We start from the raw sequence: 15,454 nt of genomic DNA on the forward strand, positions 1-15,454 counted from the left end.
GTGCTGGGATTACAGATGTGTGTCACTACGCCTAGCCTTGTTAGCCTTCTTGACTGTAAGCAATAGAAATAAACTTCGGCTAATTTATGCAAAGAAATATATTGGAAGGCTCTCAGGAGAACCAGTCTTGGAAAATGGATAGGAATCAAGGAAAGCCAGCGGCAAGGACCAGAGCCAAGGTTGGGGCACAGGAACACTTTGATTAGGAAGCCACCATTAGCACTTGCTGACCGTGTCTCTGCTGTTGCTATAAATAATTCTGCAACTATTCTTGTGCCTGTCTGTTACTCACTCAAGTTAAAAGTTTTGGGAAAGGAACATGGATTGTCTGGTTTAGATCCTGAGCTTATTTCCAGCCTGCTAGGCTGGGCCTTTGGTTTCCATCTAAACTCATGTTGTCCGTCATTTCTTCCAAACAAAATGGAACAATTACTGCTTCCTTCTTAAATGCCCTGTGCCTCAGTAAATATACCCAGTTCCTGAAGCCAGAATTTGGAACTTCTCTCATTTTCTTAGTTACATATCCAGTAAATAGCGTATTGAATTCCTGTCAGTTTATATCTTGAATATCTTGAGTTTCTTTATCTCTAAAGTTATTGTTACTACTGTTCTAGCCGCTGATTTCTCAGATGGTCTATTTCAGAGGCCTTATAATTTCTTTTGTCTACAGATTGGCTCCTACCCTGTTGGTATATACATTATGTGGTGATGAACTTTTTAAAATGCAGATCAGATTATGTCATTAGTTTGCTTAAAACCTTTTAGTGGTCTGCATTTATTTACCTCTGTGTCTCAGTTCCAGTCCACTCTTTTATACTATGCTGGGGGCTGGGACTTCGCAACCTGCATTTCCCGGACTCCCTTTCCAGCTTGCTTCCTGTTGAGTTTTACCACTGGGAGTACAGGCAGGAGTTTGGAAGGTGAGAGAAGGGACTACTCTTGTTTCCAGTTTCTGTAAGGACACCTCCAGCAGCAAAGGACAGCTATCATTGCATTCTCCAACTTTTTTGTCACTCTCTTCACCAGTCTTGCTGTTCCCGCTCAGAGATGCCAGCTTCTGGGTAGGGCATCCTAGGTATATAGAGTGGCACTTGTATCACTTCCTAACCTGCTGGACTTTGTTCCCTTAGTGGTTTGAGCATCCTCCATTTGGCACCTCTTCATAGGGATTCAAACTTAAGCTACAGGGCCATTTGCGGCCACCTCCTTAGAGGTTAGAGTACCCTGCCACATGGACTTCTTTCACCTTCTTCCAGGCATAGCCCCATAATGCTTTTCCTCCAAGCTCCTAGCTTTTCAATAACAGACCTCTTCCATTTTGTTCCTCTAATCCTGCGGGTCATAGTGCTTCCTGCAAGTATTCTTCTCTGAGTTTCTTCAGTCTTCCTGTTTTATGTTCTCAGCTTTCCAGTATCTGTGTAACTAACTTGTGTATTACATCTCCTGGGTTTGAATTCTGCAGTATGGTTTCTGTTGTCTCATACAAGCAGTTTTCTGTTTTCTAAGATAAAGTTAAAAAAAAAAAGTTAAAATAACTGGTAACTAGCTGGGCGGGGGACAGGATTTAAAAAATTTTCAGGCTGAGCACAGTGGCTCATGCCTGTAATCTGAGCACTTTTGGAGGCTGAGGTGGGAGGATTGCCTGAGCCCAGGGGTTCGAGGCTGCAGTGCGCTATATTCACGCCACTGCACTCCAGCCTGGGTGACAGAGCGAGATCCCTTCTCAGAAAAAAAAAAAATTTTTCATAATTCCTATTTCTCTGTTACTTCTCTAGTCTCATGCCCTACCATTTTCCTGCTTTCTCTTTACATTTCGGTATTCTGAACCTTGTTTAGTTACCAGAACATGGCCACATTCTATCTTGTCTGAAGGACAGTACACCTGCTAGTCTTTGTACTCCAACCCACCCATCCCTCATTTCTCTTCCTCTCTAACACTACAACCTATGCTTGGTTGACTCCTATATATGGAATGTGAGAGATAGTATGCTTTAGAGGGTGTACAAATAAACTATTGTGTAGGTTTTAATATCAGCGTTGCTGTTGTGCCAGCATTATGACATTGGACAAGTTACTTATGTGTGTCTTGGTTTCCTCATCTGGAAAATGGGGATAATAATTTTGTTGACCTGATAAGGTTGTTGTAAGGATTAAATGAGTTAGTAAAAGAGTTAATAAAAGTGCTCTTTTGTTCAGAACATAGTAAGTGCTCAATAAGTGTAACCTGTTGTTATTATCGGCTGTGCATGAATTCCTCTGGAAGGCCTTCCCTGATCTCCAGACTGACAGGCGCTCCCTTTGTAGGCTCCTGTAACAGCTGCTACTTCACTGTTCTAATATGTATTATGGTTGGAAGTATTTAATATCTTGTTTTCTTGTTAAGAGTGTAAATGATAAGAAATTGAGAAGAGAGTCTGTGCCATTTGCTGTTAACAACCCTAGCGTTTAGTACTGCCTGTCATCTAGACTGGCTCTAGGTCAGCCCTTGAACATCTATTTAAAAAAATTGATTAAAAAATATAAGAGAAAAACCATAATAAGTTTGATAGTGGCTAGGAAAAATGGGTAGAGATAGGAACGGTGGTGAAATAATTCAATGTAAATGATCAGTTTTTCTGTTTTTATTGCTCATCGAAAGGCTCTATCTAGTATGGAGGCCTTACGATAGGAGAAGAGGAATATCTGTTGTTTTGAAGCCACCGTAGTACAAAGAAGGTTTAGGATCCTGTCTTAGTTCATTGCCACTTTGCAGAGGGAAAATGTGTCTCTGGGTCTGATTATAGACTACATTTCTGACTTGGAGGCTTTTTCCCCCTTACAGCTTTAACTTTGCTCTCTGTGTCTAAAAGCAATTTGTATTTATTTCTAAAAATTTTGAAAATACATAAAAGCATAATGAGGAAAGCAAGTATCATTGATAATTCTATTACATAGATATGGCAACTGTTAATATTTTGGTATAGGTTTTACTGTCTATATTTATGATATACATACAGTTTTATTCTTCTCCTTTCTCCTGTAGTTATTTTATGTATTCTGGTTTTAAAATTGCTTTTTTCACACTAAACATATTGTAAATCTCTTTCCATACTAATGGATATTTTTATCATTGTTTAAAAAATGCTTGAATGGTATGCTTATACATGAATATGTAGTATTTATTTTACTTATTTGCTGAATGATGGACATTTGAGTTTTCACCTTTCCACTGTTACAAAATATTATGATGAATTTTCTTGTACATACAGCTTTGGTTGACAAGTATTGAGTGCCTTCCTTCAGTGTGTATTCACATAGACTGTGTAAGGTACTTGAACTGTGGGAAAGAACAAAGTAGATATGATTTCTGCCTTAATAGAGTGTAAGATAAATTCCTAAATCGATGAGCAGAGTTGGGTCTAAATTGGTGATAACGTTAAATTACAACGAGTTTAAGGACCATTTTACTCTCAGACACTGGGAGGAATGTGAATTAGGAATCTAAGGTGCTATTAGGTGCTATTGTTTTCCATCAGTTTTCCTCTTTAATTATGTACTTCCTAATTTTATTAATGTACAATAATAAAATTTGGTGGCTTTGCTTAATTATATATCTCACATCTCAGTGACTGCTCTGAAAGATTGTTTCCAGTTATGGTAGAAAACCTGCATTTACAGTAAACTAGTCTATAAATCTGGCTTTTCTATAGTCCATATACCTTTGGTATATATACTTTAGCATTTTCTATATAGGAATCTTATACTGAATTAAATTTTGCCTTTTAGTGAGAATGAATATAATATAAATACCTATTAATAATTCTGAATATTAAATTTGCAGTTGAGATAATTTCCCAATTAATAAGAAATTTATATTGCATCGCAGTTATATATTAAGCTAGTATTTGACAGTCTGTGAGGTAGTTGCCTTTTTCAAAGAATCTGGCTGCTTGGGCGGTGGCGGTGCATGCCTGTGATCCCAGCTACTCGGGAGGCTGAGACAGGAGAATCACTTGAGCCTGGGAGGCAGAGGTTGCAGTGAGCTGAGATCGTGCCATTGCACTCCAGCCTGGCCAACAAGAGTGAAACTCTGTCTCAAAAAGGAAAGAAAAGAATCTGGCTGCTTTCAGGGACTTTGAGTGATGTGGAAATGCATCCACATTCCTTACCTTCCTTCCCTAACATGAAATAGCTCATAACTTTTTGTTAGTATCATGTAACAAAAGAACATATGATTTGGAATGACTGGAGTTCAAACCAAAAATCATAGCCCAGAAACTTGTGTTCCAAAGCCTGAAAATTTATGTGTGCAGAAGAATCCCTAAATACTAGGTGCTAAATAATCTCTCAGGTGTTTCTACAGATGCAAGTTGTGTTTCTCATAAGCTAGCCTTTGTTGTAAATTCCATCCTCTAAAGCTTTTTCTTCCTTAGTCTTTTAAATTTGTTTCTACACATGTGTACACAGAAAGTATTTTCTTTTGATTGATACTCTACTTGATTTAAAAGAAAAGATCTGATACTAAGATACACAGGTGTGTGTGTGTGTGTGTGTGTGTGTGTGTGTGTGTAAAATATTTACCCTGGGATAATATCTATTTTATTTAAACATTAAAATTTATCAACTTCTGGGCAGTCAGTGAAAGGGGAAGTATAATTTTGGTCATCATTATTACATGATCATAAGAGTAAACCATTTATTCTTTCTGAATTGTAACATTTATTAGCTTAAGTCAGCTTTTCTCAAATTATAAGTATAGAACACCACTTCTGTCATATTTTAACAGATATCAGGATGAAATTTAGGAAAAAATGGATTAAGTAAGATGAATAGACTTATTTAAATATTTTATCATAACTTTAAATATCCTCATATATATCTTGATTTTCTAAGAGAAAGATATAGTATTTTCCTAACTTATTTGCCTTGAAATACCCTTTTGGTGAATGTCAACTTTGCAAAATGCCAGCCTAAGTCCTTAACAACATGATGGGTTGTATGTCTTCCATGCCATTTTGCAGATGATGTCATCATTGCTGCTTATTTTTTTTAAATTTTACTTTAGGTTCTGGGGTACATGTGCAGGTCATGCAGGGTTGTTGCATAGTTGCATACATAACCAGGTGTTTTGCTGCCTCTATTCCCCCTTCATCTGTATCCGGCATTTCTCCCCATGTTATCCCTTCCCACCCTCCCCACCCCCTGCTGCCCCTCCCGTAACCCACCTCCAACTGCCCCCAGTATGTGATGCTCCTCTCCCTGAGTCCATGTGTTCTCATTGTTCAACACCCGCCTATGAGTGAGAACATGCGGTGTTTGGTTTTCTGTTCTTGTGTCAGTTTGCTGAGAATGATGGTTTCCAAATTCATCCAAGTCCCTACAAAGGACACGAACTCATCATTTTTTATGGCTGCATAGTATTCCATGGTGTATATGTGCCACATTTTCGTTGTCCAGTCTATCATTGATGGGCATTTGGGTTGGTTCCAGGTCTTTGCTAATGTACACAGGGCCACAATGAACATACCTGTGCACGTGTCTTTTTAATAGAATGATTTATAGTCCTTTGGGTATATACCCAGTAATGGGATTGCTGGGTCAAATGGAATTTCTATTTCTAGATTCTTGAGGAATTGCCACACTGTCTTCCACAATGGTTGAACTAATTTACACTCCCACCAACTGTGTAAGAGTGTTCCTATTTCTCCACATCCTCTCCAGCATCTTTGTCTCCAGATTTTTTAATGATTGCCATTCTAAATGGTGTGAGATGATACCTCAATGTGGTTTTGATTTGCATTTCTCTAGTGACCAGTGATGAACATTTTTTCCTATGTTTGTTGGCCTCATATATGTCTTCTTTTGAGAAGTATCTGTTCATATCTGTTGCCCACTTTTGAATGGGTTTGTTTGTTTTTTTCTTGTATATCTGTTTTAGTTCTTTGTAGATTCTGGATATTAGCCCTTTGTCAGATGGGTAGATTGCAAAAATTTTTTCCCATTCTGTTGGTTGCTGGTTCACCTTAATGATTGTTTCTTTTGCTGTACAAAAGCTCTGAAGTTTAATTAGATCCCATTTGTCTATCTTGGCTTTTGATGCCATTGTTTTTGGTGTTTTCATCCTGAAGTCCTTGCTTATGCCTATGTCCTGGATAGTTTTGCCTAGGTTTTCTTCTAGGGTTTTTATGGTGTTAGATTTTATGTTTAAATATTTAATCCATCTAGAGTTAATTTTAGTGTAAGGTGTCAGGAAGGGGTCCAGTTTCTGCTTTCTGCACATTGTTAGGCAGTTTTCCCAACACCATTTATTAAATATGGAGTCCTTTCCCCATTGCTTGTTTTTGTCATGTTTGTCAAAGATCAGATGGTTGTAGATGTGTGGTGTTGCTTCTGAGGCCTCTGTTCTGTTCCATTGGTCTATGTCTCTGTTTTGGTACCAGTACCATGCTGTTTTGATTACTGTAGCCTTGTAGTATAGTTTGAAGTCTGGCAGTGTGATGCCTCTGACTTTGTTCTTTTTGCTTAGGATAGTCTTGGCTATGTGGGCTCTCTTGTGGTTCCATATGAAGTTTAAAGTGCTTTTATCCAGTTCTGTGAAGAAGGTCATTGGTAGCTTGATGAGGATAGCGTTGAATCTGTAAGTTACTTTGGGCAGTATGGCCATTTTCACAATATTGATTCTTCCTAACCATGAGCATGGGATGTTTTTCTATCTGTTTGTGTCCTCTCTTATTTTGTTGAGCAGTGGTTTGTAGTTCTCCTTGAAGAGGTCCTTTACATCCTTTGTTAGTTGTATTCCTAGGTATTTTATTCTCTTTGTAGCAATTGTGAATGGCAGTTCGTTCTTGATTTGGCTGTTTGTCTGTTATTGGTATATAGGAATGCTTGTGAGCTCTGCACTTGATTTTGTATCCTGAGACTTTGCTGAAGTTGCTTATCAGTTTCAGGAGATTTTGGGCTGAGACGATGGGATCTTCTAAATATACAATCATGTCGTCTGCAAATAGAGACAGTTTGACTTCCTCCTTTCCTAATTGAATATGCTTTATTTTTTTTTCTTGCCTAATTGTTCTGGTTAGAACTTCCAATACTATATTGAATGGGAGTGGTGAGAGAGGGCATCCTTGTCTAGTGCCTGATTGCAAAGGGAATGCTTCTAGCTTTTGCCCGTTCAGTATGATATTGGCTGTGGGTTTGTCATAAATAGTTTTTATTATTTTATGATACGTTCCGTCAATACCTAGTTTTATTGAGGGTTTTTAGCATAAAGGGCTGTTCAATTTTGTTGAAGGCCTTCTCTGCATCTATTGAGATAATCACGTGGTTTTTGTCTTTGGCTCCATTTATGTGATGGATTACATTTATGGATTTGCGTATGCTGAACTAGCCTTGCATCCCGGGGATGAAGCCTACTTGATCGTGATCAATAATCTTTTTGATGTGCTGTTGCATTTGATTTGCCAGTATTTTATTGACAATGTTTGCATCTATGTTCATCATGGATATTGGCCTGAAGTTTTCTTTTTTGATTGAGTTTCTGCCAGGTTTTGGTATCAGGATGATGTTGGTCTCATAAAATGAGTTAAGAAGGATTCCCTCTTTTTGTATTGTTTGGTATTTTATTTGAGCTTTCCTTTTGTTTGTTTGTCTATTTATTTATTTTTAAGACTGAGTATTGCTCTGCCGTCCAGGCAGAGATTGCCGTGGGGCGATCTTGGCTCACTGCAACCTCTACCTCCTGAGTTCAAGCGATTCTCCTGCCTCAGGCTCCCGAGTAGCTGGGATTGCAGGTGCCTGCCACCGCACCTAGCCCAGCTAAGTTTTGTATTTTTAGTAGAGACAGGGTTTCACCATCGTGGCCAGGCTGGTCTCAAACTCCTGACCTCGTGATCCACCCATCTCGGCCTTCCAAAGTGCTGGGATTACAGGCGTGAGCCACCATACCTGGCCCCTTTTGTTGATTTAAATTCCTTTTGAAACATAATCCAAGGCAAAGCTTACTTATTCCTAGTAGCTTATATTGTTTCTATCCACCAGGAATTGCTGCTTTTGAAAAGCATGTGCAAGAAGGCCTTGTGAACTAAGTATTCCTGTCGTCTGTGTGCTGGCTGGCCTGGCATTTGGTCTAGGAGTCTTTCAGATACACAGTCAGCCAGACTGAGGCTGAATTTATTTTTCCTAGTGAAACCTGAGTCTCCAGGCTCCCCATCTAGTAGGGCTGCATCTATTATAGCAAGGGCCTGAGCTCTCCATCTGCTCTGCAGACACCTGCTGGAACTAATTATCATTATTATAAAAAAATTTTTTTTTAAATTTTCTTTTATGTGTTTTTTTTTTTTCCTTTTTCTTTTTTCTCTTTTCTGTTTTTTTGGAACTGATTATTTTGGAAACCGCAAAGAACAACATACTGCACAATCTAATCCAAATACATAAGCCCCTTTGGTCTTCCATGCTACTCTTTTCCATTTTGTTTGTACACTTGTTTTTCCTTCATCAGCTCTCCTGTTTCTCCTCACGTATCCTATACATGTGTACTTTGCTTTTCAGAACATTGGTTTGTGGTTGACCAATTATCCACTATTATAGTAGCTTCCATATACTCTGTCAGCTTGCATCTCTTCATTAAATATGTCTTCTATTCTCTAATCTTATCTTGATTCAGCTACATCTTTCAGTCGTTGCTGCCTTTGTTTTTTTTTTTTTGGATATACCTCATGTACTTTGTGGGCAGGACGTTGGACAGTCTGGTCAGTGTTCTCTTTCATTTTCTGTGGTACCTCCAGACCACTGTTCTTCCTTTCTTTCATTTAACACCAAACACCAAACAAAAACAGCCTAACAAAATGATGCTGTTTCCTTCCAGCTTAGGCCTTTTAACTTTCTAATCTTTTTTGCTCTCATTTTTTTTTTTCTCATTCTTTTAAGACTTTGGTTCCTGGATATGATCTTCATTTTCACCCCAAGTCTTCTTCCTGTTATCCGTTTGGTAGCATAGCCTCCTAGACTGTAATTTCTTCAGCTTGAATCCATGTGGACTTTATATTTGGTGTGAAGTACAACTCCATTCTTGATTTACTGATGGGAAATCAGTGATCGTAACCTGACCATTTGAAGAATGACAGTTATTAAGTATATGAATTTCCCCGTATAGTGATTGAATTTAAGAAGATAAGAGCTAATTGAAAATCTTATGGCTGTTTTTAAAAATATTTTAATTTTATAGTCATAAATGAGAAAAAAAATTATACCTGATATTGTGGTATCTGGCTATATCATGATATTAATTCAAAGAGAGGGATTAACTGTTTTGTTAACAGATGTGGTAGAAAGAGCACTGGATAATTTGAAGTCTGGCAGAAGGCAAATCACTTATGTTTTTCACTCTTCTTTTTTTTCCCAATTTTGAAGTGGTGAGAATAATACCGAATCCATATAGCTGTTGAGTTAATAAAATACATTTATATATGTATATGTGTGTATTGTAAACTTTGAAAGACTTTAATGTTTAAGATCTCATAAAAATTAGAGAACCATTCTCTGTTAGGATGGATTCATATACTCTTCAATATCACATTATATCCACAAAAAACTTAGATTTCCCTATACTCTGTGTTTTCTATAGGAAATGAAAAAAGTTAAAAAAAATTATTTGTGGGCTAGGTGTGGTGGCTCGTCCCTGTAATCCCAGGACTTTAGGAGCCTGAGGCGGGCAGATCAGTTGAGGCCAGGAGTTTGTAACCAGCGTGGTCAACATGGTAAAACCCCGTCTCTACTCAAAAAAAAGAAAAACGAAAAAAACAACAGATTAGCCTGGCATGGTGGTACACACCTGTAATTCCAGCTACTCTGTAGACTGAGGCACAAGAATTGCTTGAACTTGGGAGGCGGAGGTTGCAGTGAGCCAAGGTTGTGCCACTGTATGCTATCCAGTTTGGGTGACAAAGTGAGACTCTGTCTCCAAAAAAAAAAAAAAAAAAAAAAAAATTGTTATTCATGATACTTTAACATGCATGATAGAGTTACTCTAGTGAACATTAGTCTACAAAGATGTTTAAGGTCTATGTAAAACCAGTTTAACTGTTATTTCTCATGACCCTGTTCTTAATACTATATTGTTAATATGAGCTTTTTAATGTTTCATTTACAGGTACATGATGTTGATTGATGGCACAAATGAAGTTTTTATGATTGATAGAGACAATTCCGTGTTTCATGTTTCAAATCTGGAATTTCCATTTCGTAAAGATCTTCGTATGCATTTATCAAATACTCTCTTGGATGGTGTAAGTCATATTTATATATAATAAAAAATTAAACATTGCCATTTTTCTTTTCCTTGTAAGTAAATGTGTATTTCTATTGGTAAAGAAATTTTGAATCAAATCTAACTTTTATTAGGATGTTAGATTTCATTTATTTCTTATGTGTTTTTACACTGAATTAAGGTCCTTTTAGAAAGCAATCTGACAAGTGAATCTTTGAATATAATTAGGACTTTGAGATATTTTCTTTAGTGGAGAAATTTGCTAAAGATGTGGAAAGGGTGTTAAATGAGTGCTCTGGTCAAATATGTATACATATGGATAGTCTTATAATTTTGCATGAAAAGAAACAAATGTTTCATGTGGTTTGTAACTTGTCTTTTCCCCCTACTTAGCAATATGTTTTGGATGTCTGAATGGTTTACCATTGTGTATATAGAGACCATGAATTGGGGTTTTTAAACTATCTTGATTGTGAAAATTGTAGGGTTAAAAAATTGCTTGTTAATAAAATGACCCTTTCCAACAGCCTATCCTAGACTTTATGAATTGGAATCTCCCAGGGGCCTACATATCCATACAAGTGACCAAGTGATTCTGATTAGGCAAGTTTGAGAAACAGTTCTGTAATTTATTTAACCAGTGCCCTTTTGTTGGACATTTTGATTTTTGTATTTTTTCCTATATATAGTAAATTTTCATTCTTATGACAGCATGTGTAACAAAATATCATTTTCTAATAAAAATGATGTATATACATGTGTACATGTATATAGATTTAACTATCACATTATAGTTAATGTGACTGACACCCTTGGAGTTGTATAGTATATAAAAGTCACAGTCATTTGTGGTAACTCTGGTAGTTGATTCATTGGAATAGCCGGAACATTTTAGTTTCTGTTATCTTTATTTACATGCTTTTTTTTAGCATTATAATTAATAAAATATAAGAAAGTAAAAGACTTAACAGCATTTCTCACAGAGTTTAGTATAGCTTATAATTGAACTAATGTTTGTTGAGTACCTGTTATGAATTGCTTTACCAAGAGTATGGGTATTACTTAAAGGGTTGAGGAGAAGGCCTCACCCTTGAGACATTTTGCTTAATTGAGTAGGGTGGAGAATGAATGGTAATGATGAAAGAGACCTTCGAATAAAACAATAACCAAAAAGAGGTATTTAAGTCCTGTGGTAGTTTAGAGGAGAAATAAATCACATCTAGTTAGTCAGGAACTAAATATGTTTTATGTAGGAGTTGGCATTAGAAACAGAAAGATTTCTATAGAAAGAGATTTTTGATGGACGTGGGCTGAGGGCATTCTAGGTAGGAAATAATGCTTAAAAATTAGATGTTTAACCATCTGCAGATTTAACTTAGCAATACTATTTATTTCACCTCAAACTTGGATAACTTAGAGCAGCATAATAGATTCTTGTGAGGTTTGAAAATAGCAATATGATTCATGATGTCAGTTTACTTGGACTAGAATTACAGTTGCCATATCTGCTTTTTTTTTTTTTTTTTTGGTTAATTAAAACAGTCCTCTCTAGTTTCCTGTTTCTTCTACATTTTCATGTGCAAATTGTTTTTGTAAAATTCCAAATCCAAGAATAACTCAAACCACCTAATTGTCTGACTATCAGATGTGAGCATTGAAGCTTTTGTTTTGCTTTGCTTAATTATGTTCTTTGACCTATACAATGTGGAAAACAGGAATTTAGAAATATGGCATTAATTCGCTGTAACAAATCAGTGAAATTTAATCAATTTAATATTTAGACTAACATAAGAATGTAGCAATCATTAAAGTTAATAGCAAGAATCTTGGAAAAATTCCATGTCTTTTTCAACTGTTAATTTTTTATAAAACCCTGCATGCTTATTGTTGAAATTTTAGAAAGTCTGTAAACATAAAGTAGAGAAAATTAACAAACAAGAGAGATGACATTTTACATTTTGATGTTAAAAGGAAATATCCCTTTAGTAACTTTGTTGTGCTAATAATTACATAATATGTATAACCAATATATATATATAGCTGACATTTAATATATGTTGTGTATCTGGGGTTCCATTATTTCTCTTCAATCTGGAACCGCTTTTAGGATTTCTTTTTTTTTTTTTAATTTAGGTTTTTTTTTTTAATTGAGATACAATTCACGTACTATGAAATTCACTATTTTAAGGTGTTCAATCCAGTGGTTTTTAGTCTATTCACAAGGTCGTACAATCAAGACCACTATTTAATTTCATAACATTTCATCATCTTTATGGACTGTGATGATCAGAACCAGGGGGGCCTTATATGAAAGATTTCAAGGAATGAGTTACAGAGATGAGATTGAAGGCCGACAGATTTTGAAAACCCTTCAATGGTTCCCTGTTACTTGTAGCACAAGAGCCAAACTATTCAATATAATATTCTTTATATCTGAAGCATGCCTGTGTCTTCCGTCTCATCTTTTGTTGTAATTGCTGATCACAGATACTCAGCTTTGGACAATTTACCCCAAGTCGTCTTTTTTCATGTCTTTGTTATACCATTTGGTCTATCCACTATCCTGGTGGAAAATCTCCTCTGCATCTTTCAGGATGCAGCTAATGATCAGTACCTTATTACCAAACTTCCTCTTAGTCTTCAAGTAGAAATAACTATACTCCTTCTACTTAGGCTTAGGTAATGGTTTCTTACAACAACAAAATATATTTTTCCTAAATCAATTTCTTTTTGTAATTTTAGATGGTTATATATGGAATTTCTGTTATAAAATTAGATAGCAAGAAAACCTACCTGGTTTCCTAGAAAGAATATGAGGAAAGAAAAATGATTTTAGGTCAAAAATGTATTAATAATTAAAATTTTATATAATACTCCATTTTATACCTGTAGTCATCCTTTAATATCCTCATCTTGTTCTGTCAGGCTGCAGATTTTGTTTTGACTTCTTAATGGCTATAGTGGATTTGCAGTGATCTTTTCATGCTCTCTTGCCATTTCCTTTGATCAAAGCCTAGTAAAGTGGCATAAAACCAAGAAAGACCACATGGGTTGCATGAGAATTAAACTGAGGGTGCCATTTATTATCTTAGATTTTATGGTTAAAGTAATTGGCATATAACAAAATTTAAAGCGTTAGTGATTAAACAAAAATATTTTAAAAAATGATCCTGATTTTAGAATTTAAGATTTTTAGTCTCCCTATGCTTAATTGTTGCTTAGTAATTTAAGCATAAAGCAAAATGTAGGATAGAAATTCAAATATGAAAGTACGATGAGATATTATCAGGTGATTCTGTTTCAATATCGAATAAACGCATGATGGGGATGGAGGTGCTGACAGTTTATTGGTATGATCTGGGTACAAGTGTGTTCACTTTGAAATTTCATCAAGTTGTATACTTATGGTTTATGTGCTTACTGTGTGTATGCTATATTTCAGTCAAATTAAAAATGTTTATTAATGTATAAAGATAATTATCTTCTTTTCTTTTTCAAGGAGATGATTATCGACAGAGTAAATGGACAGGCTGTTCCTAGATATTTGATTTATGACATAATTAAATTTAATGTGAGTACCTATATTTTATAAAATAAAAGTTATTACTGAAATAATGGATGTATTTTTGACAGATAAAGAGTCTCTGTTACTGCCTAAGAGATAGTAGGAAAGAAAATTTGTGACTCAGGTTATTCATTGGGTATCTTTTTGTTAATACTTTTATATCTCCTTTTCTTTGTCTTATTGCTAATTTTTGCACATTTCTTTGTTTTAGGTTTCTTTAACTTCAAGTGAGTAAAGAATAATGACAACTGATGAAATAAGACAGCATTTCATAAAATGAAAATTTCTTGGTTTTAATTATCCTAAACTTGATTTTTTTTCTTTTAAATCTAATGAATTTATTTCTGTCACCAATACAACAACAGCAACAAAACAAAAGTGAAACTGATTATGAGCTGTTCAATGGGCAATAAATTGCAGTATTAAGATTCAGGATTGCATTAATTCAGGTTATTAAAAGACATTTTTTTTCCTGGAAATTTTTAATGCACACATCTTATTTTTCGGTTGAATTTCTGTATTTAAAACACAGAGCTTCAAATTTAAGAACCTTAGGGTCAGAAATCATCAAGTTTTATTTTGTTCTGTTTGACTACTGTATTCCTCAAAAGTAATGCTTTCCAGAATTGGCTTAATCTTATCACAGATTTTGGAATAACATTCATTAGCCTATAACTAGACATAAGGGGTGGGGGTGGCTTTGTTTCTTTGTGAATAGGGAAGTTCTGTGTCTTTTGCCTCTTGATATTGAGTTCCGCTCTAATACATGTTCAGTCTGGGCTTACTCTCACTTCTTAGCTGAGTACTCTGTCTTAGATAGCAGTTTTCTGATACTTTTAAAAATATGAAAAATTTCAACATATACAAAAGTCTAAAAAATAATATAAGGAATACTCATGTACTGACCACCTAGATTTGTTAAAGCTTCATACTTTTGCTCCACTTTCTTTTTAATAAGACGTAATTCATTATGAATCCATTAGAAGTTTCTTAGTTACACCTCTCTCCTATTCTCAAATCTCTTGCCCAGAATCAGCCTCTATCCTGAATTTGGTGTTTATTGTTTCCATGAATGTTTCAGATACTTTTACTACCTATGTGTATATTCATAAAATATGTATGATATACTTTTGCAAGATTTCTAGTGTTATATAAATGTTATTGTACTGTACCACGATAGCTGACTTTGTCTCCACATTATCTTGTTGAGACTTTTTTGTACTAATATGTGTAGATTTAGTTCATTTACTTCAGTTACCATTGAGTATTACACTGTATAAATATACAGAATTTATCCTTTTTCCTTTTGATGAACATTTGGGTTTCTATTTTTTGTACTTTTATATTACTACTGTATTAAACAATTTTATATGTTTTTTCTTGTGCATGTGAAAATTTCTCTAGGACGGTTGTTCTCTTTCTTGGAATGTAATTACTTGGGAAGTGTTCTTAAAAACTCTGATCTGTCATTATTATATCATGGAGATTGTGATCAAATCAGCAGCTTCAGCTATATTAATCTACATTGCTAAATTTCTCTCAGAAATAGTTGTACCAATTTGCCACAATTGGTTTTATCATTTATAATTTTGCTAATTTGATGTGTGTGAAATGGTATCATCCTGTTTTAATTTGCTTTTCCTTGA

At 35.3% G+C, this 15,454-nt stretch overlaps 1 protein-coding gene across 3 annotated transcripts in view; it reads left to right on the forward strand.

Annotated features, from left to right (window-relative positions):
- The window catches only part of RNGTT (RNA guanylyltransferase and 5'-phosphatase), a 350,432-nt gene that overhangs the window by 98,712 nt on the left and 236,266 nt on the right, over positions 1-15,454 (forward strand). For all 3 annotated transcript variants that reach the window (XM_064360855.1, XM_064360854.1, XM_064360856.1), the window contains 2 exons: positions 10,127-10,262; positions 13,743-13,814. In XM_064360855.1, coding sequence (XP_064216925.1) covers positions 10,127-10,262; positions 13,743-13,814 — 208 coding nt within the window. The remainder of the gene's footprint in view (positions 1-10,126; positions 10,263-13,742; positions 13,815-15,454) is intronic.

This window comes from Aotus nancymaae, unplaced genomic scaffold (genome assembly GCF_030222135.1).
Source record: "Aotus nancymaae isolate 86718 unplaced genomic scaffold, 86718_ANA_hifiasm-v0.15.2.pri h1tg000040l, whole genome shotgun sequence".
NCBI lineage: Eukaryota > Metazoa > Chordata > Mammalia > Primates > Aotidae > Aotus > Aotus nancymaae.